The following is a 27,904-nucleotide window of genomic DNA, read 5'->3' as shown; positions in this document are numbered from 1 at the left end:
TTCCCTTCACCTAGAAGAGACCTGGCACCAGGAGGTAAATCAGTAAATGCCTGATGGAGCCAGTCTTCCCTGGTGGGATCTGGCTCAGGCTGGCCAGGGGTTCCTGAGGATCCAAGACCTCCAACCCACCACGCCTCACACCCGGGGCTCCAGCACCCCTCCACCCCTAAGGAAAGGCACCAGATGAGGGCAAGTGCCCACTTTATTAGCCAGCAGCTGGTCTGCAGGGCTCCCCAAGGCCCACCCTTCACAGGTGGACAACAGAATGAACCTGCTACCCGCTCCCCTGTCCCTGGGACCCTGGGGCCAGTGGGGAAGAGGAGATACCAGGGGCAGGGGGACTGGCCTCACAGAGGCCTCGTAAGTACAAGGGGGTCACTGGCAGGGATGCAAAGGGCAGCAGGGTCTTGGGGAAGGCGGCCTATCCAGGGCGGTTCGTGTCATGCGGCCTCCTGTGTCGACGGGGGCCCCCGTTCGGCGTCTAGGCGGCACAGGGGACTGTCGTACACCATCTGCAGGTTCACCTTGTGGCCCACCAGCTCCCGGATATTGTTGATGCCGTATTTGATCATTGTCGGGCTTGGCGGGGGGACATGACATGGTTTAACACGAGGTCAGGTCACATGCTGTCTTCTGATCAGAACCTCTCTTATCACCTTCCTTGAGTAAAAGCCCAAGTCCTCCCTGGGGCTCAAAAGGCCCTGCTCAATCTGTCCTGTCACCTCCCCACCCTCATCTCCTCCCACTCTCCACCTTCACTCACTCATTCCCTCCAACCACAGCAGGCCCGCTCCAGCCTCAGGGCCTTTGCACTGGCTCTTACCTCTGCCTGGAACGCCATTCCCCAGATATCCTCACAGCTTACCAATTCACCCACCTTCAGTCTTTGCTCAGATGCCACCTCCTCCGAGAGGCCTTCCCTGACATCTCCTTAGCCCTCCCTGCTGTGTTTTCTCTATAACACTGCTTTTGGACATACCTTAAGCTTTACTTGTTGACTTATTTATCTCACTAATTATCATCCTCTGTGTTCCACTAGCACCCCTGGCTTCATGGAAGTAGAGATGTGTATGTCATAATCACAGCACAGGACTCAGTACACAGCAGGTACTGTAGATGGGGCTGAAAGTCTGCAGGCCCCCATGCCTGGCAAGCCACCTGAGTAAGGCAGCCAATACCCTAAGTGGTTTGGGTACTCACCGCTCAAGGGAGAGGCCCCAGGCAATGACGGACACATTCTCAGGGAGCCCCATGGGCAGCAGCATCTCGGGGCGGAAGATCCCGGAGTTTCCAACCTCCACCCACTTCTTCAGGCCTGTGAAGGCAGGAGAACGACGGGGCCGCTTGTGTGGGTGATACTGGGCCTGGCAGTTAGCTTGGGAGGTGGGGTGTGGGCTTGGCAGTGACGGGGACCTGGGCTGAGCCGTGGGCAGCCTGAGACCTCCCTCCCTGTCCCAGTACTGGGTTCCACCCTGACCTTGGTGGTAGCTGAACACTTCCATGCTGGGCTCGGTGTAAGGGTTGTAGGTCGGCTTGAAACGCAGCTGGGTGATACCTGGGTGGGGAGGCAGCCAAACAGAGTGGGGGTTGCGGGGGGCAAAGGGGGAGGAGAGGGGCAAAGGGGGAGGGTCAGGCTGACGACCAAGGCATCCTCCTGCTTGCCCACCCCAGCCCGCCTGCTCACCCAGCTTGGTGAAGAACTCCCGCAGGACGCCCATGAGGTGGCCCAGCGTGAGGCCGTGGTCAGCCACGACGCCCTCGATCTGGTGGAACTCGGCCAGGTGCGTGGCATCTAGGGTCTCATTCCGGAACACACGATCAATGGAGAAGTATTTGGCCGCTGTGAAGGGCTTCTGGAGATGAGAGGCAGGCCAAGCCCGGGCATGGGTGAGAAGGTCAGGATGACAGCCCTGCCCCCTCCAACGCTGCCCAAGCCCCGCCACACCTTCTGGGCCAGGCGGTAGAGGGCGCGGGCGCTGGCCGACGTGGTGTGGGTGCGCAGTAGGTTTTTCCGAGCCTCGTCCAGTTTCCAGTTGTACTTGTACCTTCAGAGGGACATTCAGGAAGTCCATGATGCAGCTCTCGGCCCCCAACCTCTTTCCCCCGACACCCCTGGGTGTCCTGCCCAGGACCCAAAGTCCTGGGTTCTGTCTTACCCCTGTGAGCCATAGCCGCCTTGAGAGTGGGTCCGCTTGACGCGATGGACGTAGTCCATTGGGAGCTGCTGGGCCTGGGCTGGATCTGGGCAGGACAGAGCAACATCTGGTCAGTCAAGGAGCATTTCTCAAATAGCCACCACACTGAAAACAGATAGTGACACAGGCAGCTCCCTCCCCCGCCCTCCACAGCTGCCAGAGGGTACCTGGGAACACCTGAGTCAGTCACAACTCTCTGCCCAGAACCTTCCGTGGTCCTATTTCCTCTTTTTTTTTTGGCCATGCTGCACAGCTTGCAGGACTTAGTTCCCCAACCAGGGATTGAACCTGCGCCCTAGGCAGTGAAAGCACAGAGTCCTAACCACTGGACTGCCGGGGAATTCTCTCCTCCCACTCTTTTTTTTTTTTTTTTTTTCTGCGGTACGCGGGCCTCTCACTGTTGTGGCCTCTTCCGTCGTGGAGCACAGGCTCCAGATGCCCAGGCCCAGCGGCCATGGCCCACAGGCCCAGCCGCTCCGCGGCACGCGGGATCCTCCCGGACCGGGGCACAAACCCGCGTCCCCTGCATTGACAGGCGGACTCCCAACCACTGCGCCACCAGGGAAGCCCTCTCCTCCCACTCTTAACTGATCACTTCCTCCAGCCACAGGGCTGCCCTGCTGATCTGTGAGCACACCAGGCATGTGCCAACCTCAGGGCCTTTGCACTGGCCATTCCCTTTGCCTGGAACTTTCCTTCCCCAGGCATAGCTCCCTCCCTAACCTCTTTCCATCTTTGCTTAAGCAGCCTTCATTTTATTTTATTATTTTAAAAAATATTTTATTTATCTTATTTGGTTGCATTGGGTCTTGGTTGCAGCAGGCATGCTCCTTAGTTGCGGCAGGTGTGCTCCTTAGTTGTGGCTTGCCAGCTCCTTAGTTGCAGCATGCGAACTCTTAGTTGCGGCATGCACGTGGGATCTAGTTCCCTAACCAGGGACCAAACCCGGGCCCGCTGCATTGGGAGCACAGAGACTTTTTTTTTAAATTAGTTTATTTTTGGCTGAGTTGCGTCTTCATTGCTCTGCGTGGGCTTTCTCTAGCTGCGGCGAGCGGGGGCCACTCTTCGTTGCGGTGTGTGGGCTTCTCACTGCGGTGGCTTCTCTTGTTGCGGAGCATGGGCTCTAGGTGCATGGGCTTCAGTAGTTGTGGCATGCAGGCTCAGTAGTTGTGGCTTGCAGGCTCTAGAGTGCAGGCTCAGTAGTTGTGGCGCATGGGCTTAGTTGCTCAGCGGCATGTGGGATCTTCCCGGACCAGGCATTGAACCTGTGTCCCCTGCATTGGCAGGTGGATTCTTAACCACTGCGCCACCAGGGAAGCCTGCAGCCTTTATTTTAAATTGACAGCGTGCTCCCCCATCAACATAATGTCAATTCCCCCATCGCATTTGCTGCCATCTTGCATCGCCGTGTTTACAGCTTACTCAGAATTAAATGCATATCTTGCCCAACCAGGATATGTGGGTCTCATCAGAGCAAGGATTTCTGTCTCATTCATGGCTGGGACTCAGGTGTTTCACAGAGACTTTGGCACACAGGAGCTCAGTCATAGGTGCAGACTCTATGCTGCACGAATGTGCAAGTTCTTATGACTCCCTTCCAGAGACACAATTTTAGTGCACCTGAAAAGCCTGACATCAAATCCCAGCTCCACCGCCTATAAGCTGTGACCCTGAGCAAGTGATGTCCTCTCTCTGAGACTTAATTTCCTCATTTGCAAAACAGGGCTAACAGTCTACTTCCTATAGTTGGTGGAGAGATTAGGACAGTGACAGCTCAGTAACTTTTATATATTTTTTTTTCTTTTTCTTTTTTTTGGCCACACTACATGCCATGTGGAACTTCCCTGACAAGGGGTCAAATCTGCGCCCCCCTGCAGCGGAAGCGGAGAGTCCTAACCACTGGACCACCAGGGAAGTCCCACAGCTCAGCAAGTTTTGGATGCTGAAATGATGACAATGGCGCTGTTGCTCCTGGCCAGGTAACAGGCACCCAACAGCCTCACCTGCCCTGCTGGTGGGGTAAACAACAACCATTTTGTAAAGTCATTCAATTTCAGAGACTACTAAGGATTGTGGAAGAAAGAAAGAACTGGGAAGCAATGTTGAAGACTAGCAGTGAGGAACTTTTAGAACTTGGGGGGACAAGGGCATGTCAGGGTGGCCTCTCTGAGGTGACATGTGAGCAGAGGCTTCATGCCAGAGCCTGCCATGAAGACCTGGGAGAAGACAGTTCTCGGCAGAAGCCACAGCACGGGCAAAGGCCCTGAGGTGGGCAGGAGGGGAGATGGAAGAAGATCACAGAAGTTGATGATAGTGGCTCACACGGTTTGTAGGCCACACTGAGGAGAATGGAGTTTATCCTGTAAAACGGTACGCCACCCCAAAAGGCTCTGCCTAGACCTGGCACCTCTGATGGCATGGCGGGGCCCACACACCTCGCAGGAAGAAGGTGTCATGCTGGTCCCGTGCTGGGTGCTGCTGGGGCTGGAAGAGTGCGTCAAAGTTCCAGAAGGAGCTCTCAATGTAATTGTCGGTCGGCATCTCGGTGAACCTGGTGGGAGACACAGCCTGACTGCTCTGCCTGTGCCAAGCAGGTGGGCTAGCCCCACCCCCGGCCCCATGCTTACCCCATCTCCAGGAAGATCTGCCGGAACTGGGTGCGGACCTTGAGCAGGGGGTGCAGGTGGCCGCTGTCAGGGAGGACGCCGTGGGCTGAGAAATTGTAGGGCTTGAAGGGCCGGTCCCGCCAGGAGCCACTATGGGGGGATGCAGGGTACATGGGTCTGGTGGGGGCTGCCTACCACACCCCCATCGGCCCCCAACTCTGGGGCTACCCCCTACCTGGAGATCATCTCTGGGCTCAGCTCTGTTTCCTGCTTGGAGATGCTGGTGCTAAAGGCACTGCCTTTGCTCACCCAGTAGGTCTTCAGGGTCCTGAGGCCAGAGGACAACGCTGTTACCTCCTCCAAGTGGTTTCCCTTGACCTCCCATCTGATGCTGACCCCAAAGTCACCCACCAAGTCACTCTGCTGTATTTTCTTCCTGACACTTACCATCTCCGGAATCCTCTTAGCTGGCCCCGACCTACATCCCTATGTTCATGCAGTTACTCATTCAACAAACATTTACTGAGAACCTACTGTGTACCAGGGCCTGTTCAAGGCACTAAGCATATAGCTGGGAGTGATAATAATAGATCAAGTTTAGAGAGTTTGTTCCACACTAGGCTCTGTTCCATAAAATCACCCCATAATCCTGCGTGAAAAGGAGCCATTTTACACATGCATAAACAGAAGCTTGGAAAGATCAGGTGACTTGGTCAAGGTCACACAGCTAGCATATGGCAGAGCTGGGACTTGAATCAGGCAGCCCCGCTCCAGTCTTTTTTTTTTTTTTTTTGGCCACACCATGCAGCACATGGGATATTAGTTCCCCAACCAGGGATCAAACCCACGCCTCCTGCGGTGGAAGCTCAGCGTCCTAACCACTGGACCACCAGGGAATTCCCAGTTTGCGTTCTTGTAACTGCTAGGCCACTGCTATGTCTGCTCAAAGGAGTCGTCAGCTCTGTGAGGGCAGAGCCCCCAGCCTGTCCAGGTCCCAGCAGTCATAAACTTTCAGACAGTGCTTAGGACTGTAAAGGAAGTAAACAGGGCACAAGGGATGGAGGCCAGGAGTGAGGAACTTTTATGGAATTTGAAGGGAAGAAAGGGTGTCAGGGTGGCCTCTCTGAGGGGACACACGAGCAGAGGTTTGATGTCAGAACTTGCTTTGAAGAAGAGCAGGAAGATCTTTCTCAGCAGAAGGCACAGCATAGGCAAAGGCCCTGACATGGCATGAGCCTGGCGTGTGTGCTCGACAAGCACAGTGTGAAGGGAGGCTGGGAGGAGACTGATAGCACCCTGGCCCAGTGTGGGCAGAATGGCTCCCCTTCTGCTCCAGGGCCATGCAGGTGACACAGGTGTGAGCCTGGGGGGCGGCACCCACTCACACTTCAGTCAGCAGCTTCCTCTTCCTGAGCTCGCTCCTCTCCTTCTCTCCCAGCTTCTCGGCCTGTCCACCCTGGACCAGCTGGAGCCGCCGCTGCACCTCATCCTCCACGCTATCCACCTGCCACAGTGATGGGCGTGAGGGGCTGTGAGGGCAGGGGGCCCACCTGTCCGACTACTTGTCCAACCACCGCCCGGCAGGGACTCACCACTCTGAACACCCGGGGCCCGTCAGCAGCACTCTTGTCCACTCGGATCCACTTGTTGGACATGGCCTTGCTGAAGCCCACCTTGCCACTGGGCAGTCGCTGTGGGAGCGAGGCTGCAGTGAGGGGGACACAAGGGTCGCCCTCATCCCAACACCTCCCTAGGCCCTGCCCACTCAGACCCCTACCATGAGCTCGCTCTGGGGCAGGCCCTCTGGGGGGACGCTGCGAAACACCCGGGCCTCATGGCTGCCCTCCCGGGCAATCTCCTCGCCCTCAGCGGTAAGCTCCCAGCGCTTGGTGGAGCGCAGCTCAGCCTCGATTATCTGTAGGAAAACAGGGGGACACAGGCAGGGACAGGGTTCAGATGCAGGCACCCCCTTGCCGCAGCACTGGGGACACGGGTCAAAGAACAGCCTGTGATGCCAGCTTTGCCTCTCAGCTGTACCACTTCCCAGCGGAGTGATCTCAGCTTGTTGAGCCTCAGTAGATCTTTTGTGACACAGGGAAAAATGACAAAAATGATTCACACCTCCCAGGGTGAGGTAAAGTACTGAGGGTATTACCTGCCTGGCAAAGAACAAACCCTATCACTTTTGAACCTGGGAAAGATTTTTTTAAAGTCTCGGGTGAAATGATTTATTTCCACACTTACATGCATCTCAGTGTAGCCAGATGTCAGAGAAGAACCCAGGCTGCCCACATTACACACAGGAACCCTAGGGTCCCCTTTCATTCTAATTCCTAGCTCTGCTCCTCTCTTGCTGTGTGACCTTGGGAAAGTTGCTTAACGTCCCTGAGCAAATTTTCTTATCCATGAGAGAAGGGTGTGGTGGGCTCTACCTCAGAGAGTTGTTTTCAGTAACTAAATGAATACACAAAAAGGACGCAGAGCGCTTAGTATGCAGCAAATGCTGCATAAATATAACTACTACTACATTAATATCATCGTCATCATCCTTACAATGAACCACATTAAACTGCCACTACTTAACCCTCAGTAGCCTACACAAATGTCACTTTCACATCAATCAAGGTACTGTCATCCCACACACCATAGCTTCAATCCCCTTCTGCACTGACGACCTCAGGCTTCAAATCCAGGTTTGCCTGTTCCTTCTAGTGACACTGATCAAGATTCTGACCAGTGCTTAGAAGCTGTCACGTCTGCAATATGGGGATAATAACAGTGCCATCAACTGAAGGTCACATCAAAGATTGGATGAGGAATAAATCTGAGGCCAGAGCAGGGCACATCATGTAAGTTTGATGCTTTCAGCTATGTTTTTTTTTTTTTTTTTTTTTTTTGCTGTACGCGGGCCTCTCACTGTTGTGGCCTCTCCCGTTGCGGAGCACAGGCTCCGGACGCGCCGGCTCAGCGGCCATGGCTCACGGGCCCAGCCGCTCCGCGGCATGTGGGATCTTCCCGGACCGGGGCACGAACCCGTGTCCCCTGCATCGGCAGACGGACTCTCAACCACTGCGCCACCAGGGAAGCCCCAGCTATGTTTTTTGAGTCCTAGCCTCATCGATCCAGCCTGCTGGGTGACCCACGGGTCTGTCAGCATCCTCCCCCTCTGGCTCCAACACCCTACCCTTGTCCAAGTCAGAAGGCTGGGCTTCATCCGAGCTACATCTACATTTCCATGAACCTTATTCCATTCCTTCACCTGAATCCCTTCTCCATTCCAGCTGCCTCCCTACAGCCAGGGACCATACCCTGTAGTTTGGGGATATGCCAGCCTCTGCCATTGTCCCCTTGCCTCCAGTCCTGCCCGCACCAATCCTTCCCAAGAGTGATGTAGGCAGTACGCACATCTCATTGGCTCTAGCTCCTGCCATGGCTCCCCAGTACCGCTGTGAGATAAAGACCTACAAGGCCTCGCAAAATCTGGCTCTGCTGGGTCTCTCTCACCTCTTGTGTCACCCCCCTACCCCACTGATCCTTAAAGTGCCATGGCTTTTCTACTCAATGCAGAAACCCGACTCAGCTGTCATCTCCTTTGGGATGCTCTCCCTGATCCTCAGAGCTGGGTCTGAGTTCCCCGTGCTTCCTCATCACTCCGGTCACTTGAGTATATCCATTATACTGCAGCCTGCGTGAAGGCGGCGACTGCGTCTTTCTGGTCCACCATTCTCCTCTCCACCCCCTCAACACTGATCATGCCTCAATGGACGTTTACTGCATGAGGAACATCCGTACGCCGGGGCCCTCACTCGTTCCTGACTCCCCGCCTGCGCACCCTGGGCGGGACACATACAATTACTCCTAACCAGGCCTGAGATAATCTGGCCTGGAGGCAGAGCCCTCCTGGCAAGGGAACCGCAGATGCAAAAGCGAGGAGGCCCGGCATCACTGGCCCAGCTCACCTCACCCAGCGCCTGCAGGCTCTTCACGGCGCCCACCACGGTCTGGTGCTCTACGCCCAGCTCGGCCGCCAGTTCAGCGCTATCCAGGCCGCCATCGGCCGCCTCCAGCCGCTGCAGCAGCACCTCCGCCACCGGACCATCTGCCATGACTGCTCCCAGGGCGCTCAGCGTGTGCCTGCCGGCGGTCAGAACAACCGGAACCGGAACCGGCGCCGGGGGGCGTGCACCGTCATCTTGAGTGTGGCAGACTATGCTGCAGGGCTCGGGGTGCCGCCATCTTGAGCGTGTCACTTGGCTAGACTGGTGGTTTCTGGTTGACCAGAGAGGTCAAATTAATGCCATCAAAGACAGACTCACAGCATTGCTTTAAGCTTCACCCAGCCCCACCAGCAGGGGCTGTGTGACCTTGGACTTCCCCCTCTCTGGGCCGCAGACCAGTCCTCCCCTGGGGATTCTTTCTTACCCCACAGGAGGGCTGTGGGTGGTGGACTCCAGACATAGTCATCCTGCTGATGTCAACTACTTTTATTTTTTTATTATTATTTTTTAAAAATATTTATTTATTTATTTGGTTGCACTGGGTCTTAAGTTGCAGCTCTCCAGCTCCTTGGTTGCAGCACATGGGCTCCTTAGTTGTGGCTCCAGGGCTCCTTAGTTGCGGCATGCATGTGGGATCTAGTTCCCTGGCCAGGGATCGAACCCAGGCCCCCTGCATTGGGAGCACGGAGTCCTAACCACTGCACCACCAGGGAAGTCCCTGATGTCAACTACTTTTAAATTTTCAAAGGGAGCTGGGTAGGGACCAACCCTATTTATAGAGGGGAGAAGGACTCAATACTAGTATATTATTGAATAATATATTCAAGGTTGCAGCTAACCTGTATGGACATTCTCCCCTGTGCCCAGCCCAGTGCTAAGTGCTTCAGGTGTACTTCATTTTCCCCAAAACTGTATGATGTAGATACTGATATAATATACATTTCACATATGTGAAAACTGAGGCTTGGAGGGTGGTATGCCTTGCTCAAGGTTCTGCAAGGAGCTGGTGGAGAGTGTCAGAAATTATAAACACTCCAGAGCCTGCCCCCTCCTCCCCATACCTCTGCTCTGAGAAGACCAGTGTCAGGGAAATAATTTGTAGTATAGATCAGTGCTGTCCTATAGAAATATAATTCAAGATACTGGGAATTCCCTGGTGGTCCAGTGGTTAGGACTCCACTATTCCACTGCAGGGGGCACGGGTTTGATCCCTGGTCAGCATGCCACAGCTTGGCCAAGACAAAACAAAACAAGAAATATATTTCGAGATAGAAATGTAATTTTACACATTTTAGTAGCAACGTTAAAAACAAAAGGGGTGAAATTAATATGAAGAATTTATAGAACCTAAATGTCCATATTTTCATTTCAACACTTAATATAAAACTACTAGTGAAATATTTTACGTTATTTTTTCACATTAAGTCTTCAAATTCTGATGTGTATTTTCCACTTACAGCTTAGTTCAGAGCAGCTACATTTCAAAAGGCAATAATCACATGTGGCCAGTGGAGACTACATTAGACAGCACAAGTAGATTCTAATCCCAGATCTGCCATTTCTGTCCCTCAGCCAAATCACTTAATCCTTCTGTGCCTCAGTTTCCTCGCTTGGATGGAAATGATATGAGCCCAGGTTACTGTCAGAATTAAGTGAAATAGTACCCACACACGTATGCAATACTTGCTGGTACTAAATTGAGTGTGGACTCTGTGTTAGGTGCTGTTCTAAGCACCTACTCATTTAGCCATCACAACTGTTATTTGAGCGTGGTAAATGGGGTTACTAATATCCCCCAATGCTGGACCTACAGTGAGGTCCTGATAAAAATTCAGAATGCATCCCTCAAAGTCTCTTCTTAGCTTCAAAGCACTTTCCCCATTTTTGCTTATTTAATTCCAGCAAGAGTCCTTCTTTCCTTGCTTCTGTCACACGTCAAGTAGGTTTTAAGCCTGTTCTGTGCCCGGTGCTGCAGGAGACACTGTGGGGTGGGGGTGGGGGAATGGTGAGGTGAACAAGACAGGCACAGTGTCTACTCTCTGGCAGGAAGCACCTAGCCCATGTGTCCCTGACACATGGTAGAAGGGAGGGAAGGCGGGGGAAAGGACAGTGGAAGGCCTAGAGCGGTCATCCCAGACTTGGGGGGTCCTCGTTGGGGAGGACCAGGTTGGGCAATACTGGATACTGTCTTGGGGAAGGGGCAGAACCCCAAGTTCTCCAAGACTCCTCATTCCTCTCTTTTCTGAGCCCCCACCACTAGAGGGGAAGCACCCCCTCCCCACCCTTTTGCCAGGATCCCCCCCTTCAGCAGCAGTTTACTTCCACTTCCCAGGTGCAGAGCCAATTTGGTCAGAGTTTGGGAAAGCCCCAGCTCTCCTTCCTCCTTCCTGCAGCCTAGGGGCAGGGAGCTGGTGTGTCACTTTCAGTCATGTGCCTCTGGCTTCCGAAGAAGGCTCTAGTTTCAGGGGTCCTGGCCACCTCCCTTAGACCTTATCTTCCCCACCATCTGTCCTATTTCTTCCCTCCCTAACGGAACCCCCTGCCCTCTCATCTTTAGCCGTTTAATTGCAAAAGCAGGCCGTTTGTGGGAGACCACAAGGCAGTGACCCCTTTCATTTACCGGCTGAGGAGGGGATGGGGGGTAAAGGACAGGCTGCAATAAGGCGAACAACCGTAGGAGACCCAGCCTATAGTCACAACTTCGAGCCGTTCAGGGCTTCCTTCCCTCTGTCCCAGACATCCCTAAAAGCTTTGAAAGCATTTCTGCCGGCCAGCAGCTGGCCGGGGTCGCTCCTCTTGGCCTTTCAGGAGCTCCTGTGCCTTCAAAGAGGCTAAATGCCTTGCCCCAGCTCACACAGCAGCAGTCTGACAGGCTGCCAGGGAACTAGGGGCCGTACGGAGGAGAGATCCGTCACTCCCCCCGCAGGCCTGCACAGCTCTGGCGCTGGGGTGAAGCGAAGCCCCAGGGCTCGATGCCCTCTGCCCCATCCTGGCGGGGCGGGGGTTAAAAGAGAGAGAAAGAGATGGAGAGAGAGAGGGTCGGAGTGGTGGGGTTCCCCAAATTCAGGGTAGAAAAGGCTAGGAAAACCTTGCCTACCCATCCCTATAGAGGAGATAAGCGGAATCGATGCTGGAGCAGGGCCCTAGCTCTAAGCGGCGGCACCTGCGCTCGCGCGGATTCTTTAAACGCCTAAATCTCTAGCGCTGCTAGCGGGCGAGGGCGGGGTTGGGCCGAGGTCTGGTCACATGACCTGGCCTGAGGGGCTCGAGGCCCCACTCCACCGGTGGGCGACCCCCACAACGCGTGGTCGATCTTCATTGGCCAGCGGTGCGGCCAATAGAAATCGGCCATCTGGGAACCCAGCGTTCCGAGGCACAGCCTAACTTGCTGAGCCCAAAAGGGTCCAATGGAAAGGCAAAGCTGTGGCCACAGACCAATGATAAGGTGGAGGAGGAGGGCCAAGAGGCCGGACCAGGTTGGTTTGAGAGGCGGCCGGCTATAAAATCGCACAGCTGGCGGCACCGTCCGTCCCTACTGCAGAGCTACTGCTGGTAGAGTGACTTAAAGGGCCAGCGCGCCGCCGCCCCCTCGGCCCGCCATGCTGCTACCCGTGCTGGTGCTGCTCGGCCTTCTTGGCCTGGGCGCCGCTGAACCCGCCGTTTACTTCAAGGAGCAGTTTCTGGACGGAGGTAACTCGAGGCCGTCCTAACGACGCGGCTGGCCCCCCAGCCCATATCTGCGTGTCGCCTGTAGTTACTGCTCAGAGGACCAACACAGTGGCCTCAGGGACTAGAGCCGCAGGCGATCTTTCCTTCTGCGTCCCTGGGGAGCGGGGAGGGCGCGGCGGCCTTCCGCGGGGGGAGTTAGGGTTCGCCCGAGGATCTTTTAAGCCACCAGAGATGTCAAGCTAGAGGTTGGGATGGGGACAGTCGGGGGGAGGGGGAATCTCCTTCCTTGCCCCCAGCAGTTTGTAGCTCCTGGTAGATGTTTGGTGGGGGGTGATCAGCACCGCTAATCTGACCTGCCCCTTTGGTCCCCTAGACGGGTGGACCGAGCGCTGGATCGAATCCAAACACAAACCGGATTTTGGCAAATTCGTTCTCAGTTCCGGCAAGTTCTACGGTGACCAGGAGAAAGATAAAGGTAAGAGCCTACGGGTGGGTGCTCAGATCCAGGAGGACTTCCTGGAGGAAGCCCTAGTCACCACACAGTTTGGGTATCCCTAGAAGTAGAACAGGTGGAGGAAGGGAGAGTCGTCTGTATTTCCCATCCTGAGGGTCTCCCGGGGGTTGTTGCTGAGCCGTGATCTGACTACCGTTCCTTGCTAGGGCTGCAGACAAGCCAGGATGCCCGGTTTTACGCTTTGTCGGCCAGATTCGAGCCCTTCTCCAATAAGGGTCATACACTGGTGGTGCAGTTCACCGTGAAACACGAACAGAACATCGACTGTGGGGGCGGCTACGTGAAGCTATTTCCAGATGGTCTGGACCAGACAGACATGCATGGAGACTCTGAATACAACATCATGTTTGGTGAGCGGGCCCCACCCTGATGCTGACCTCTGATTAGTTAGAGGGAGTTTGAAACCCCATGAGTTCTTTATAGCCCATGAAAAGTGGTCTTAAGATCATAGAAAACACTTAAATGGTTAGACATTTCTTTGGAGGGGAAGCTGAGAGGATAGTTACAGTTAGTAGCAACTTTCTGCATTGTTATCGTTGATTTAAGACTGCTAATTCACGCGAGTTTATAAGGTAGGCATTTCCTAATTCTGCAAGTAAAGATACTGACTTCTAGAGCACTGATTTTTTTTTTCTTTAAATCCCTAATCGCGGTCCCTTAGAGATATCTGAATTTTGTCTTTTCACCTTGACAGACGTGAGTTTAAGAACCAAGTTTTCTTTTTGTAAATGGGTGGGGAGGGGTTCATAATGGTGGACAACCTCTAGCTCTGACCGGATCTGCTTCTCATTAAGGCCCGGACATCTGTGGCCCTGGCACCAAGAAGGTTCATGTCATCTTCAACTACAAGGGCAAGAATGTGCTGATCAACAAGGATATCCGTTGCAAGGTGTGCTCTGGGGGTGGTGACAAATGGCTGTAAGGGAAGGCTCAGAGGCCAACCTGGTGGGCGGGGCACTGATCTGCCACTCTCTTCAGGACGATGAATTCACACACCTGTACACACTGATTGTGCGGCCTGATAATACCTATGAGGTAAAGATTGACAACAGCCAGGTGGAGTCAGGCTCCCTGGAGGACGATTGGGATTTCTTGCCTCCCAAGAAGATAAAGGATCCTGATGCTGCAAAGCCTGAAGACTGGGACGAGCGAGCCAAGGTTGATGACCCTACGGACTCCAAGCCTGAGGTTCGTTCTTGGGCAGGGGCTCCCCACCATGGAGGGTGTGGAGGACAACTGGGCCAACTCTGACCTCCTAATGTACCTTCAGGACTGGGACAAACCTGAGCACATTCCTGACCCTGATGCTAAGAAGCCCGAGGACTGGGATGAAGAGATGGACGGAGAGTGGGAACCACCAGTGATTCAGAACCCAGAGTACAAGGTGAGACTGGGGCTCTGAGCAGGGTGGTGCACAGTGGGGAACGCACTGATCTCCACTCACCCACCAGTTCACTTCTTCTGCAGGGTGAGTGGAAGCCCCGGCAGATTGACAACCCAGATTACAAGGGCATCTGGATCCACCCAGAGATCGACAACCCTGAGTATTCCCCTGATAGCAACATCTACGCCTATGAAAACTTTGCTGTACTGGGCTTGGATCTATGGCAGGTGAGACACGGAGGGAAGAGAAGGATCCCAGGACCTCAAGTGCTCAGGGTCAACCCAGGAGGAGAGGGACAAAGGAGGTCTGACTTCAAAATGGTGCTTTTTTTTTTTTTTTTTTAAAGAAATTACTGGTTTGTCTTTATGGCATTCTTAAAGCACCCACTATGAAGTTGTACTTACTAACTTCTTGGTACTTTTTCAAGTACCTGCGGGAACCAACTCATTTTATTGCCCCCAACAACCTTAGAAGGTGGTTAGATAATCCCATTAGAAAATTAGGTTCACCGGGACTGAATTTTTGTCTGTTCTGTTCACTGATGTACCTTCTGCACCTAGAATGGTGCCTGGCACGTAGTAGGTACTAGAGAAATATTTAAAGAAGGGAGTGAGACCCCTTTTTACAGATGAAGAAATTGAGGTGCAGAGAGGTGAAGTCACCAGCCCGAGGTCATGTAGGCAGGAAATGGCAGAGCTGGGGTTGGAACCCAGGCAGCCTGTTTTTTAACTGCAACATTCAACTGTAGCATTGTGTAGTGGTTATGGGAATATGGGCAAGAGACCTTTTCGAGGCCAAGGCCAACAGGTATATCCCCTCTGACCACCCTTCCGACCACCCCTCTACTCCCTGGCCCCATACAGGTCAAGTCTGGCACCATCTTTGACAACTTCCTCATCACCAACGACGAAGCATATGCTGAGGAGTTTGGCAACGAGACATGGGGTGTTACGAAGGTGGGACCAGGGTCCAGTCTTGGGCTTGGGGGTGGGCAGGGCTGGCAGGGGAGTCTGGGCCCTGAGGTGTGTGGTTTGCACACAGGCAGCAGAAAAACAAATGAAGGACAAGCAAGACGAAGAGCAGAGGCTAAAGGAGGAGGAGGAGGAGAAGAAGCGCAAGGAAGAAGAGGAGGCTGACAAGGAAGATGAGGAGGACAAGGATGAGGAGGAGGAGGAGGAGGATGAGAAAGAGGAAGAGGAGGAGGAAGACGCTGCCGCTGGCCAGGCCAAGGATGAGCTGTAGGGGCCACACCGCCGCCTCCAGGGCTGGACTGAGGCCTGAGTGCTCCTGCCGCAGAGCTGGCCGCGCCAAATAATGTCTCTATGAGACTGGAGAACTTTCATTTTTTTCCAGGCGGGTTCCAATTTGGGGTGGATTTTGTTTTTGTTCTCCCCCTCCCCCCCTTTTTTTTTTTAAGTTTTTTTTTTTTTTTTTTTTTAACTGGTGTTTTGTCTCTGATTCTCCTTCAGCCCCCACCCCTGGCCTTCATCTTTCTTGATTTGACATCTTTGCTTTCTGCTGTCCCCTTATCTCCCCAGATCCCTTAGTTCCCCTCCAACTTGGGGACTCAGGGTGGGGTGTGGCGTGAAGGAGAAGCTCCAGGCCCAAGATTCCATCTGCTCTCCTTCCTGGATCCCACAGGGGGGTAGGAGAAGAGGGTGGCATCACCAGCTCCCCAGCACTGAGAAAGAATGGGGCTCCTAAGCCCTGAGCTCTGACCTTCCTTTCTCCTTTCTCCTCTGCCCCCAGGACTGGGCCAGTTCCGAGTGGGGCAGCGGGTTCTAGCTCGGCTCATACTGAGAATGTAAGAACTACAAATGAAATTTCTATTAAATTAAGTTTTGTGTCTTCCTCCTGTGTTTCCTTTTGGGGTAGGTGACTCTTAAGTGAGGCTCATTTTGCAGCCACTACAAGTGTTGGTTGAATGTCCCATAAGGTTACAGGGGCCCTTGTTTATCCCCAGAACCCCAAACAGGTGGGAAAGAGTAACTATTCTAAGTGCCATTACAAATACTCCACTTATTAACTCATTGAGTCGTTGCATCAAACTGGTGAGTTTTGGTTCTATTACCAGTTGTGTTTGCTGAGGAGACTGAGATTTAGTAAGAGGTGGGGTTTGAACCCACACCTTAGCCACCAACTTGTACCAACCGTTTTACACTGTGCCACATATGTACGTCTTAACCTATTAAGGAGCAAGACTACACAGCTACTGGACAGTTTTAAACACATTTTCTTAGTATTAGCCAGTGTCAAAAGCTATTAATTCTCTTTATAGTCAAGGAAATAGGTTCAGAAATGGTATCTATCTTGTCCAGTGGTCTTCAGTGGCCAAGTCAGGATTTGAACCTCTTGAAGGGAAAGAGGTGGCACCAAGGGATGGTGCAAAAGTGGCAGAGGAGAGTGTGGGCCCCCAAGGTTGGCCTAGGCCCACCCCTGTTGGGGTCCTGAAGGCTGCCACTTATGTCCAGTGGGTGGTTGGGAACTGATGTCCCTTGTTGCCAGAGGTAAGAATCCCTCAGCCAAGTCTGGCCTATTCTTGTGGAAACTTCTTAGCTCAGGGCATGCAGTGAAGGGAGAAGCAGCAGGACCTGGTAACAGTTGGGTAATGAGTGAGGTGGCAGGAGACTGCCTGGTGTCCTACTTGGATGGGAATGTTGAGCAGGTTAGGAGGCAGGTAATGGTCAGTTCAGGATTGCGGGGGGGAGAGTCCACCCACTCACTGGAAGATAAGACCATCACCTCCATCCTGTCTGCCAAAGCACCCTGTTCAGCTTTGGCCAACCAACTCTTCAATTCCTTGTTCCTTGGACAGGCCTCCTTTGAGCTTCCTGTGTCCTGTGGCCTAGCACCACCCTTCTGGGAAGCCTCCAGGATTGGCATATCCAGGGAAAGTTTAAGGAGATAATTTTGTATTCAGTGTAGGGGAGCCTTGAAAGTTAACATCTTCCTTAAAAACTGGGGTCAGGGCTTCCCTGGTGGCGCAGTGGTTGAGAGTCTGCCTGCCGATGCAGGGGACATGGGTTTGTGCCCCGGTTTGGGAGGATCCCGCATGCCGCGGAGCGGCTGGGCCCGTGAGCCATGGCCGCTGAGCCTGTGTGTCTGGAGCCTGTGCTCTGCAACGGGAGAGGCCACAACAAGTGAGAGGCCCGCGTACCGCAAAAAAAAAACCCCAAAAAACAAAAAAAAACTTTGGGGTCAGACTGGGGGTAGCTGGGTGAACAAAGTGATCAGGGAAGGAGCAGCAGAGAGGTGGGGAGACCCAGGAGCTAGAACTGTTAGATTCATTCCAAAAATCCAGCTCTTCCTTCAGGAATGGATGGGGCCACAAAATGGCCTCGTGTCCCCAGTTCCTTGGCCAAACGTGTTTACAGAGTTTTCGTTTAATTGTTGGTGACCTTTCAAGTATCCTTTGTAGTTCTTTCAGGACTTGACAGGCTTCCTGTCAGGGTAGCCAGACCAGAATAAAACTCATTTGGAACGAGCAAAAAAACACGAACATTTTATGTAAGAAATGGAAGTATAACAAGTACATGAAGTTTGTTTAACGTCAACAAATAAATGAAACTCGTAGGCTTGAAACTGGGGACATGGGAGCCATTTTGTGGCCGCATGACGTCACCGCTAACGGGCATGGCGTCACTCGCAGGAAGCCACGTGACGGTTGAGCTAGAAGTCCCCCCACCCCCGGAGCAGAGTTTAGTCTGCGCATGCCTGGCTCGAGGCCGCTCTCTTGTGCATGCTCACGAAGGCAAAGGGGGCGCGCTCAGAACACGTGCTGCGGTGGTCGGCGCGCGCACCGCCTGCCCCGGAAGCGGTCGGTGTACGGCGCGGCTGGGCGCTAAGATGGCGGCGGCGTGAGTTGCATGTCGTGTGAGGATCCCGGGGCCGCCGCGTCGCTCGGGCCCCACCATGGCCGTCACGATCACGCTCAAAACGCTGCAGCAGCAGACCTTCAAGATCCGCATGGAGGCTGATGAGACGGTGCGAGCCAGGCCGGAGCCCGGGAGCGGGAGCGACGGGTGCTGGTGATGGGGTGGGGGCGGGGGCGGGGAGGCCGGGATCCTGACAAGAGAGGCGGGGAAGACGGCGCGGCGCCGGGCCGTGCCCATTCTCCCAACGGGCCTGACTTTCCCAGATACCCTGATGGTCCCCGGCTCAGCCCCTGGTGGCTCGGGCGGAGCTCTTGGATCTCTCTCCAGGCGAGGCTCCACCCCCGGGGCGCCCGCCAGGCCCCGGGTCCAATGTCAGTGTCTTCGCGGGGCGCGGGAGCCGCGGGCTCGGATTCCCGGCCGGCCTGCTCTGGGATGGGTCCTCCGAGTTCCCAGCTTTATAAGCTTCTCCTCGGGACGTTGGTGGCCGAATCTGGGAGTAGTGACCAGGAGATGCCGGGTGATGACAGCAACGACGATAATAATAAACGGCCTTGAGTTTCAGTGGTCCTTGTTTGTTCTTCACCAGTCACTGAGCGTTTTTATGTTATCTTACTAAATCTGCGAAGTAGGCTTGTCATTCGGGGACTCTGAGTCTCCCCACTTTACAGATGCGGAAACTTGGATTAAAGAACATTGGTATAGTTGCATATGCACAAAGCAAGTCATGGCAGAGCGGATTCAATTCGGAATTGCCTCAAGTGAGAGCCCACGGTCTAAACATGATGCTGTCCTTTTAGCTGAAAAGAGACTTAGGACCTAACAAACGTATGTACTTGGCACTTTTTGCACAATTTCCCCCACGAGGGAGACATTGAAGTTCACCTTTTGTAGAAAAGGAAACAGGCTCAGATTTTTTGACCAGCCTAACTCTTTGATTTGGGGCAAGTTGGTTAATCTCTCTGTACTTCTGTTTTTCTCAAATATAAAATGAGGCTAATGGTAACTGTTTCACTCAGTTATTATGAGGCTTTAAACTTGTGACCCGTGTACGTTTACAATAGCGTTGTCAACTTAGGATTCTCTTAGTAAAGATCACTCTCAGCAGCATGGAGTGAGGAATGGTCCTGTCTCCCGTTTATGTTGATTTGCATTTCATCATGTTTACATCATCTGAAATATGTGCTTTTTCTTCTCCCAAATAAATGTCATCTCTATGAGAACAGGGACTTGTGTTGAGTTTTGTTCTCTGCTGTATCGTCAGTGTCTAACACTGCACCTGGCCCATATCAAGTGTCCAGCAAATATTCTGTTTATTGGTGGAATGGTCTAGTATGCTTGATTATGAAGCTTAGCTTCTCAGCCATCAGGGCTTGCAGCCTCCCCCCTGCCCCCAAACTAGAAGGGAAGAGAGAATCTCGGGGTTTGCAGTGACTGTCTACCCCTCCCTCCAGGTGAAGGTGCTGAAGGAGAAGATAGAAGCTGAGAAGGGTCGTGATGCTTTCCCCGTGGCTGGACAGAAACTCATCTATGCTGGCAAGATCCTGAGCGATGATGTCCCCATCAAGGACTATCACATCGATGAGAAGAACTTTGTGGTTGTCATGGTGACCAAGGTGGGTGATGTATGCTGGTTGGGAGGTTGGGTGGATTAGCTGGGGAGCTGGCAAAGAGCATGTGTGCCCAAGAGAGATTAGCCATGAACAGGGTGGGGCTGAGATGTGGAAGGATGTTGGGGCTAGATAGAGTTACTGATGCCTGCTCTCTTTTTCTGGGTGTCACAGGCCAAAACTAGCCCAGGCACCTCAGTACCCCCAGAGGCTTCACCCACTGCTGCCCCGGAGTCTTCCACATCCTTCCCATCGGCCCCTGCCTCAGGCATGTCCAGTCCCCCACCTACCGCCAGAGAGGACAAGAGCCCATCGGAGGAATCAGCCCCCACGACGTCCCCGGAGTCTGTGTGCGGGTAAGGCAGGGAGCAGCAGCCCCAGATTGGGCCCTGTCTTTCCGGCACATTTCAGCGCCCACATTCGTGGTTCCACACACCTTGGGGGAGGGCAAGCCACCAGAAGCCAGGGTCCGATTTCTCTCTCTTGAATTTGCAGCTCTGTTCCCTCTTCAGGTAGCAGCGGGCGAGAGGAAGACGCGGCCTCCACGCTAGGTGGGTGGGTGGTCCCCAGAGCGAAAATGACTGGGTGCCCCAGCCATCAGCTGGGCCTTGTGGGGGTGTGGGGGAGGGCCTGGGAGCTGTCCTTCCCTCTCCTTGGTGACCCGCCTTTTGCCGCTCCCTCCACAGTGACTGGCTCTGAGTACGAGACGATGCTGACGGAGATCATGTCCATGGGCTACGAGCGGGAGCGGGTCGTGGCTGCCCTGAGGGCCAGCTACAACAATCCCCACCGGGCAGTGGAGTATCTACTCACGGTGAGGTGGGGCTGCTGCCGCCTGGGGAGTCCTCAAGGGAGCATGCAGGCTTTGGTGGCCTGATGGCTAGTCAAAAGCTGCCCCCAAAAGCCTTTGGGTTATGGTTCTAGCCAGGAAAGACCTCCTGCAGGAGCCTGGACATGAGCGATGGGGTGGACCTGTGGAGGGCAGAGCAGAGGCTTCACGTGTTTCCCGCCAGGGCTGAGTATGCAGGAAGGAGGCAGTGGGCAGTCTGTGCTTTGAACTAAATAGGACCCCTGACAGGGAATTCCTGGGAGCCCCGAGCCAGAACACAGTTCTGTCCAGGAGAGCCAAGTACCCGAGCAGCCGGCCACAGAAGCAGGTGAGTGGATTGGGAGGTGTGCATGTGGGGTGTCTGCTGTCAAGGCACCTGACTCATCCTACCCCCCCATACTTCAGGGAGCCCAGGGTGGTATCTGACCACACCCTTTCCTCCTGCCAGCAGGAGAGAACCCCTTGGAATTCCTGCGGGATCAGCCCCAGTTCCAGAACATGCGGCAGGTGATTCAGCAGAACCCGGCGCTGCTGCCAGCCCTGCTTCAGCAGCTGGGCCAGGAGAACCCCCAGCTTTTACAGGTACAGGCCTGGGGGCAGAGGGAGTCAGTGCAGGTAACATCTCCCTTCTCCTGTGGGTACCACAGCCCCAGAGAGTGAGCCTGGCCCAGCGTGGTATGTAGGCATCTCTATGCTTGGAAAGCAGGACTGACGACAGCCTTCTGCTGTTCTGTGCGACCTAATGACCTACATGGTTTCATGTAATGCTCTCAACCACTCTGTAAGGTGTGGGTGCTACTGTCATCTCCACTCCATGGAGGAAGATGTCAGAGGCTTGGAGCAGCCTGGCAACTGGTGGAGTGTGTGTCTGCCTCCAGTCTCTGGATCCTGTGCTCTGGCTCCACTCTGCGTTTAGCTGTTGCTTCCTGAATGTCCGTAGGGTTGTATGGCAGCACCCAGGACCGCTGTGCCCTAGTTGGTTTTGGGACCACCGTGCTCAGCAAGGCTCCATCCTGTCCTTGAAGGTTCCTAGGCAGAGGGGCAGTGGCCCCTGGGTGTGACAGGGTCTTCTGGGTCCTCTGTGAAAGCCTGCGTCTCCTGATTCAGGCGTCTGCTGCTTCTGCCCCCGACTTTTCAGTCTCCTTTGCTGACTCCTGCTCACCTCCAGATGTTGGGCCAGGGCTGCACATCTCCATTTATCTGCAGTCAATCCTGGGGCTTTCAGTCTGTGGCGACCCTTAAATCCATATGACCAGCCTGGACCCTCTGGATGCCATGCTCTCTCGTGACTGACTTGATACCTCCGTGAAAATGCTTGCTAGATATCCAAGACCAGAACAGATCCTCCCAGCCCACCCTAACCCCGCCAGGACCAACCTGGGGTTGCTTGAGCCCCAGGCACTGAGGGCCTGCTGGGGTTGTCTCTCACCTGTCCTCTTTGCTCTACTTCCAGAAGATCTCACTCACCCCAGCCCTGCACTCCACCTCTGTGGCTGCCACCTCATCTCCCAGGTCCGCTGGCAGCCACCACCCAGTTCTCTGCATCTGCACAGACCCCACGGTCCATTCTCCACTAGGAGCCAGATTCCTGAAAAAGCACTTTTTCCTTTGATGTGTAAATTTTCAGATGTACATAAAAAGAGAGAGAGGCATATTAGAACCCCCAGATACGCAACACCCAGATGAGTTAATCTTTTTAAAAGGTACACAGATGTCTTTCCCTATTTAATCCTTACCACCGTGGTGTCCCATCATACTAGAAGAAAGCATAGCTGGTCCCTGCCTCTCTGATCTGATCTTCTGCTTCCTCCTTCCCTTCCTTGTTTACTGTTTTGCCACATGGATCTTTTGCTTTTGGAATTTTCCAAATGAACCCCATCCCTGGGCCTTTGCACTTGATGTTTGCTCTACGTGGAGGGAAACTTCCTTCCCCATCCAATACTTCATAGGGCCCTCGCTCCTGGCCTAAAGAGTCTTTCCCAGCCCAAGATCTACCCTAATGTATGTCACGCCCAGTATTTACATTGTAAGTAGCTGTCAACTGGCTTGTTTATGGCCTGTCTCTCCACCCTGGAACATCAGCTCCTCTAGGACAGGGCCCATGTCCACCGTGTGGCTGTTTGGCCAGAATAGACACCCTTTAAATATTGGCTGAGTGAATGAAAGAAAAAGCAAGGGCTGTGACAGGGACCTGGGGAAGGGGGGGACGAGGGCTGTGGGTCACCATCACTTCCTCTGTCTCCCACAGCAAATCAGCCGGCACCAGGAGCAGTTCATCCAGATGTTGAACGAGCCCCCTGGGGAGCTGGCAGACATCTCGGACGTGGAGGGTGAGGTGGGCGCGATAGGCGAGGAGGCCCCACAGATGAACTACATCCAGGTGACACCGCAGGAAAAAGAGGCTATAGAGAGGGTAAGAGATCTGGCTGAGAGGGGTGACCTCATGGGTGGGCAGGGCCCCTACCTCTTGCTCATACCTGCCCATCTTCCCGCAGTTGAAGGCCCTGGGCTTCCCAGAGAGCCTGGTGATCCAGGCCTACTTCGCTTGTGAAAAAAACGAGAACTTGGCTGCCAACTTCCTCCTGAGTCAGAACTTTGATGACGAGTGATGCCGGGAGGCCAGGCCGCCCACTGCTCCCTCCTTCCCACCCCCAACTCCACAAAAGTTTTATAAAAGAAAAAAATATATATATATTCATGTTTATTTAAGAAGTGGAAAAAAAAATCAAAACCTAATAAAAACCAAAACACTCCACCCCAACTTCCCACTCTCCTGAAGTGGCCCTGCATTCCCATCTTGGCCTGAGAAGACCTGGGCCAGACAGCTGTCCTCCCATCCCCCACCCGAGCCCAGCCTGCTCCAAAGAGCTGGCAGGACTGGAGGTGACAGATGGGCCCCTCTTGGCCTCTGTCCCAGCTCCCTGCAGCCAGATGGAGAGGCGGCTGCTTGCTTCCCCATCCCCCAAAGAGCCCCTGAGAGCTCCCCCGCCCTCCTGCAGGGTGAGGGGAAGCTGGAGCTCCAAACTTTGATTCTCCATTGGAGTGGCCCAAATCTTTCCATCTGGGGCGAGCACTCAGAGGCCCAAGACCCCTCCATGGTCTGGCCTTGGCCTCCATCCTGCATCCTTTTGCTGGGGAGGAGGAGGTCTGGTTTGTCTTGCCTGGGGAAGGGGAAACATCAGAGTCATTCTGGAGGTCAAGGCCACCCCCCAGCCCAGAACAGAACCGTGTCTGATAAAGGTTTTGAAGTGAATAAAGTTTTAAAAGCCAGTCCTGTGGTTTGTGCCTGCTGGGGCATCCCACTCCAGCTTGTATGGGTCTGGGGCTAGTTGGGCACAGGAGATGCGGGAGTGCCATGAAGGGGCAGAGGGGTCTGTCAGCCTCTGCAGACTGTGGCTCCCAGTGGCTCCCCTCCCCCTCCCCCAAGCTGTCTCACTCCCAGGCAGTGTCTCACTCCCAGCCCTGGCTCAGCCTTGGAAGGGCTGCTTCTCCCTGCCCCCCACCATCATCACCACAGTCTGTTTTGGCTACACTTCCCCCCTGGTAATTGGCTAATTACTGGAGATTAATGTTGGTAAACAAAAGCCTTCTTCTCCTCTGCCATCTGCTCCTCCATTATTTCCCCATTGCATCCCCCTTTCACTCCCCCTGAAGCCCCAAAGTTAGTCGGCATGGCCTAGAGTCCCTAAGTGAGCAGAGTCAGGGAAGGGTGGGGATTCCCTGGCTCCAGGTGCTGGGGAAAGAACCAGGGTGCCCAGGGAGGGGTGGGATAAGAGAGGATGCAGAGCTCTTCAGGGGTGGGGCTATCAGGCAGCAGGTTTTATTGGGAAAGAACACAACTCAGGAGCTGGGTGTTGCAGAGTCTGCTGGGTCTTGGGCTGCAGCAGCGGCCATCGCAGCAGCTCGTGCCTCCTTCTTCTTTCTTTGTTTCTCCTCTTTGAGGCGCTTGCGATGCTGCTTCTCCAAGTCCTGCAGCAGCTCCTGGAAGCGGGCACTCCTCGGGTCCACGTGGTACCCCAGGCGCTCCTGGGCCTCAGCCTGCAGCCGAGCCCGCCGCTCCTTGTCTGCTTGCTCCTTCTGCCTGCGCTCCTGCTGCTGCCGCTGCCAGTTCTCAATCATCTGTGGCATCTTGGCCATGCGCTCTTCAATGAGCTGCTCCCTGCAGGGGAAAGAGAGTGGTCAGTGAGGGCAGCCAGAGCAGTACCCATCCACCCACACCCCACCCTCAAGCCTTTGCGCACATCCTGCCTCTCCCAAACCCCCCATATCTCAAGATGAGAGACTGGGAAGACTTATGATGGCCATTAAAACTGTGAAGAAAAATTCTTGACAAGTGAAGAGAGGCGGGAGAGAGAAACCAACATGTGTAGCCTTGAGCATGAGAGAACCAAGCCCCAGTAATTCCTAGGAGCAGACCCCAAGTCAACGCAACTTTCCCTGAGCTGTCTAGTGAATGTCACATGTTATGCTGCATGTTATGCCAGCTATTCCCACAGCTCACTCCTCCGTCCTACAGACATCACTGAGCAACCACTGTATGCCAGGCCTACTTCGAGGCATAGAAGTGAAGGCAAGAAATGGATTGGACCTTTCCCTCTAATCCTGTGAGTTTGTAGGTGTGAGTCACTGTTCCATTTTAAGAATTAGAAACATGAAGCTGAAAGCCCCATGGCAGGGTTAGCCAGCTGGGATAACGGGGGTTATCAGAGAGGTGTTCACATCCTAACTCCACCGTTCACTGCCTAAGTGACTGGACAAGTGACTTCACCTTCTTAGGCCTCAGTGTCCTCTCTCTAAAATAAGGGTGGTTCCCTTTTCCTCTTAGAGCTGCTGTGAGGATAAGAACAATAAACACCAGGAACACATCTGCCTGCCTTTGGCTGCCCCCTCCCTTCAGTTCAGTGGCACAATCAATGTCCCTGGTCTTGCTTCCATTCTACTCCAAATCCTTCAGACCTGCTTCCAAGTCTGACCTCTGCCCTTGATTCCATGCCCCATCACCTCCCACTCTTCCCCAGCTACACTAATGTCCAGGCTGTTCCTTAAAGCACATTCCTACCTCAGGGCCTTTGCACCAGCTGTTCCCGCTACTGAGAACACTCTGCCTACGATCTTCCCATGACTACCACTGATCATTCAGGTTTCTGCTTAAACATTTGAACGTCAAGTTCTCAGAGAAGCCTGAGGCCTACCAAACCGAAGTCCCCCTCAGGCATGCATGCATTCTCCACCCAATTTTATTTTCCTAATGGCTCTCTGTCTGAAATTATCTTTGTTTTGTTCCCTGCTGTGTCCTCAGCAGGGGGTGCAAGGCCTTGCGCACAGTAGGCGCTCAGTAAAGGTTTGTTGATGAATGACTAAATGAACTGTTATTCAGAAGTCTCTTTTGTATCTAGGTGAGGATTCACGTAAATACTGCATGCAAACCCCGCGATAAAATGCCCGATGGACTAAGTACTGCTGTTGGGACACAGTTCACCCACGGCCCGCAGCCCCGCGCCTGCCCGACCGCACGCACGCACCTGGCTTGTAGCTTCTGCTCCTCGGCCAGCTGCTGCACCCGCAGCGACTCCTGCATGGCCGCCAGGCTCGGGTACCATTCGCGCTCCTCAGCCTCCAGCTCTTGCAGTTGTTTCCGCGAAGGCCACAGAGAACCGGCGGCCACCCCGGAGGCGGCGCCATGCCGCCCGAACTGCTTAGCTGCGTAGCGCGGCCCCAGCTGCCAGGGCGGGGTCAGTGGGTCATCCGGGTCGGGCCACCAGGGCCCCGTTGAGCGGCGCGGGGGCGGAGGCGCTCGGTAGCCGCGGGAGCCCGGGCCTAGGGTCGTCGCCAACCAGAGCAGGCTGCGCGCCTGCCTTACGGGCGCAGCCATATTGGCCGTACAGGGTCCTCGCGAGCTGGCCGGGCTGGCCAAGGCGCTGCCTGCGGGTGAGGTTTGCTGAAGCCCCAGAGGAGGCCAGTAGCTTCCCTACTGCCTCTGTTCCGGGCAGGGAGGAGAAGAGGGGAGTAATATATTTTTTTACACATCTTCAAGTGTAATTTTAAATTTTATTGTAGCAGTTAGTTTATTAAAGTCGTATTTAAAATTTAATTCTATATTTTAAAAATAGCAATTATGGGCTTCCCTGGTGGCGCAGTGGTTGAGAGTCCGCCTGCCGATGCAGGGGACACGGGTTCGTGCCCTGGTCCGCGAAGATCCCACATTCCGCGGAGTGGCTGGGCCCGTGAGCCATGGCCGCTGAGCCTGCGCGTCCAGAGCCTGTGCTCCGCAACGGGAGAGGCCACAACAGTGAGAGACCCGCGTACCAAAAAAAAAAAAAAAAAAAGCAATTACTTTCTTTTTTTTTTTTTTAAGAAGATGTTGGGTAGGAGTTTATTAATTAATTAATTATTTTGCTGTGTTGCGTCTTCCGTTTCTGTGCGAGGGCTTTCTCTAGTTGTGGCAAGTGGTGGCCACTTTTCATCGCGGTGCGCGGGCCTCTCACTATCGCGGCCTCTCTTGTTGCGAAGCACAGGCTCCAGACGCGCAGACTCAGTAGTTCTGACTCACGGAACTAGTTGCTCCACGCCATGTGGGATCCTCCCAGACTAGGGCTCGAACCCGTGTCCCCTGCATTAACAAGCAGATTCTCAACCACTGCGCCACCAGGGAAGCCCAGCAATTATTTTCTATGTTATAATTTAAATGTTTAACATTTAAAATCATTTAAATATTTAAACATTCAAATGTCATTTCAATTTTAAGTTCAATCTACGTAGTACTTTATATTTTAACTTAAATATTTTAAATCTATTCGAAATATTTAAATTTTATAAACAAATATTGTTCATAACATTATTTTATGCTTTTTAATTTGATCTTAGTATCTTTATTAAAATTTTAATTTTCAATAATTATTTAAAGATTTACTTAACATTTATTTTAAATATTTACATTTCTGTTTAAAATATTTAAATTTGAATGTAGCTATTGTTTAAGATATTTATGTAGAAATTTTATTTTAAATTCTATTGTAAATAGTTACTTTATGCCTTTTAATTTAATTTTTTTATATTTTAAAACGTTTAAAACGTTTGATCGTGGTGTAGAAATTAAATACTATTTTTAAAAAGGATTTCCACCTTCAAAAGGAAGGAAATTCTGACCCATGCTACAGCATGGATGAACTTGAAAGACATAATACTGAGTGAAATAAAGCAGTCAGAAAAGGACATAGATTGTATAAT

The 27,904-nt window shown here is 53.4% G+C and overlaps 4 protein-coding genes across 10 annotated transcripts; 2 read left to right on the top strand and 2 right to left on the bottom strand.

The window, feature by feature from the left end:
• Positions 1-216: 216 nt before the first annotated feature.
• FARSA (phenylalanyl-tRNA synthetase subunit alpha) lies at positions 217-8,942 on the bottom strand. Its single transcript, XM_079702557.1, has 13 exons — positions 8,761-8,942; positions 6,579-6,716; positions 6,394-6,492; positions 6,187-6,305; positions 5,037-5,129; positions 4,823-4,951; positions 4,631-4,746; positions 2,157-2,241; positions 1,946-2,045; positions 1,685-1,853; positions 1,478-1,555; positions 1,201-1,315; positions 217-579 (listed from the first exon to the last, which is right to left on the bottom strand). The coding sequence occupies exons 1-13, from the start codon at positions 8,905-8,907 to the stop codon at positions 441-443; spliced, it is 1,527 nt and encodes a 508-aa protein (XP_079558683.1). The 5' UTR covers positions 8,908-8,942; the 3' UTR covers positions 217-440.
• A 3,456-nt stretch (positions 8,943-12,398) lies between these two features.
• CALR (calreticulin) lies at positions 12,399-16,217 on the top strand (the record flags this gene model as incomplete). Its single annotated transcript, XM_079701824.1, has 9 exons — positions 12,399-12,489; positions 12,842-12,943; positions 13,129-13,332; positions 13,777-13,871; positions 13,961-14,170; positions 14,253-14,366; positions 14,450-14,593; positions 15,230-15,322; positions 15,408-16,217. The coding sequence occupies 9 exons, from the start codon at positions 12,399-12,401 to the stop codon at positions 15,606-15,608; spliced, it is 1,254 nt and encodes a 417-aa protein (XP_079557950.1). The 3' UTR covers positions 15,609-16,217.
• A 1,998-nt stretch (positions 16,218-18,215) lies between these two features.
• On the top strand, positions 18,216-23,365 carry RAD23A (RAD23 homolog A, nucleotide excision repair protein). 6 transcript variants are annotated; one of them, XM_079703036.1, is made up of 9 exons: positions 18,216-18,350; positions 19,693-19,854; positions 20,023-20,204; positions 20,344-20,399; positions 20,535-20,662; positions 20,927-21,005; positions 21,129-21,259; positions 22,926-23,090; positions 23,173-23,365. In XM_079703036.1, the coding sequence occupies exons 1-9, from the start codon at positions 18,279-18,281 to the stop codon at positions 23,284-23,286; spliced, it is 1,089 nt and encodes a 362-aa protein (XP_079559162.1). In that variant the 5' UTR covers positions 18,216-18,278; the 3' UTR covers positions 23,287-23,365. The 6 variants fall into 6 exon arrangements, with proteins under 6 accessions (XP_079559162.1, XP_079559161.1, XP_079559164.1 ...); XM_079703035.1 differs by having other exon boundaries at positions 21,129-21,286; XM_079703038.1 differs by having other exon boundaries at positions 21,126-21,259; positions 22,926-23,025.
• A 26-nt stretch (positions 23,366-23,391) lies between these two features.
• Positions 23,392-26,656, bottom strand: GADD45GIP1 (GADD45G interacting protein 1). 2 transcript variants are annotated; one of them, XM_079703041.1, is made up of 3 exons: positions 26,200-26,656; positions 24,518-24,836; positions 23,392-23,838 (listed from the first exon to the last, which is right to left on the bottom strand). In XM_079703041.1, the coding sequence occupies exons 1-2, from the start codon at positions 26,547-26,549 to the stop codon at positions 24,518-24,520; spliced, it is 669 nt and encodes a 222-aa protein (XP_079559167.1). In that variant the 5' UTR covers positions 26,550-26,656; the 3' UTR covers positions 23,392-23,838. The 2 variants fall into 2 exon arrangements, with proteins under 2 accessions (XP_079559167.1, XP_079559166.1); XM_079703040.1 differs by lacking the exon at positions 23,392-23,838 and having other exon boundaries at positions 24,473-24,836.
• Between the last annotated feature and the right edge of the window lie 1,248 nt (positions 26,657-27,904).

Source organism: Hyperoodon ampullatus (assembly GCF_949752795.1).
Source record: "Hyperoodon ampullatus genome assembly, chromosome: 4".
Taxonomy (NCBI): Eukaryota; Metazoa; Chordata; class Mammalia; order Artiodactyla; family Ziphiidae; genus Hyperoodon; species Hyperoodon ampullatus.
Note: the sequence above shows the minus strand (reverse complement) of the source record. Positions and strands in the feature narration are given on the sequence as shown.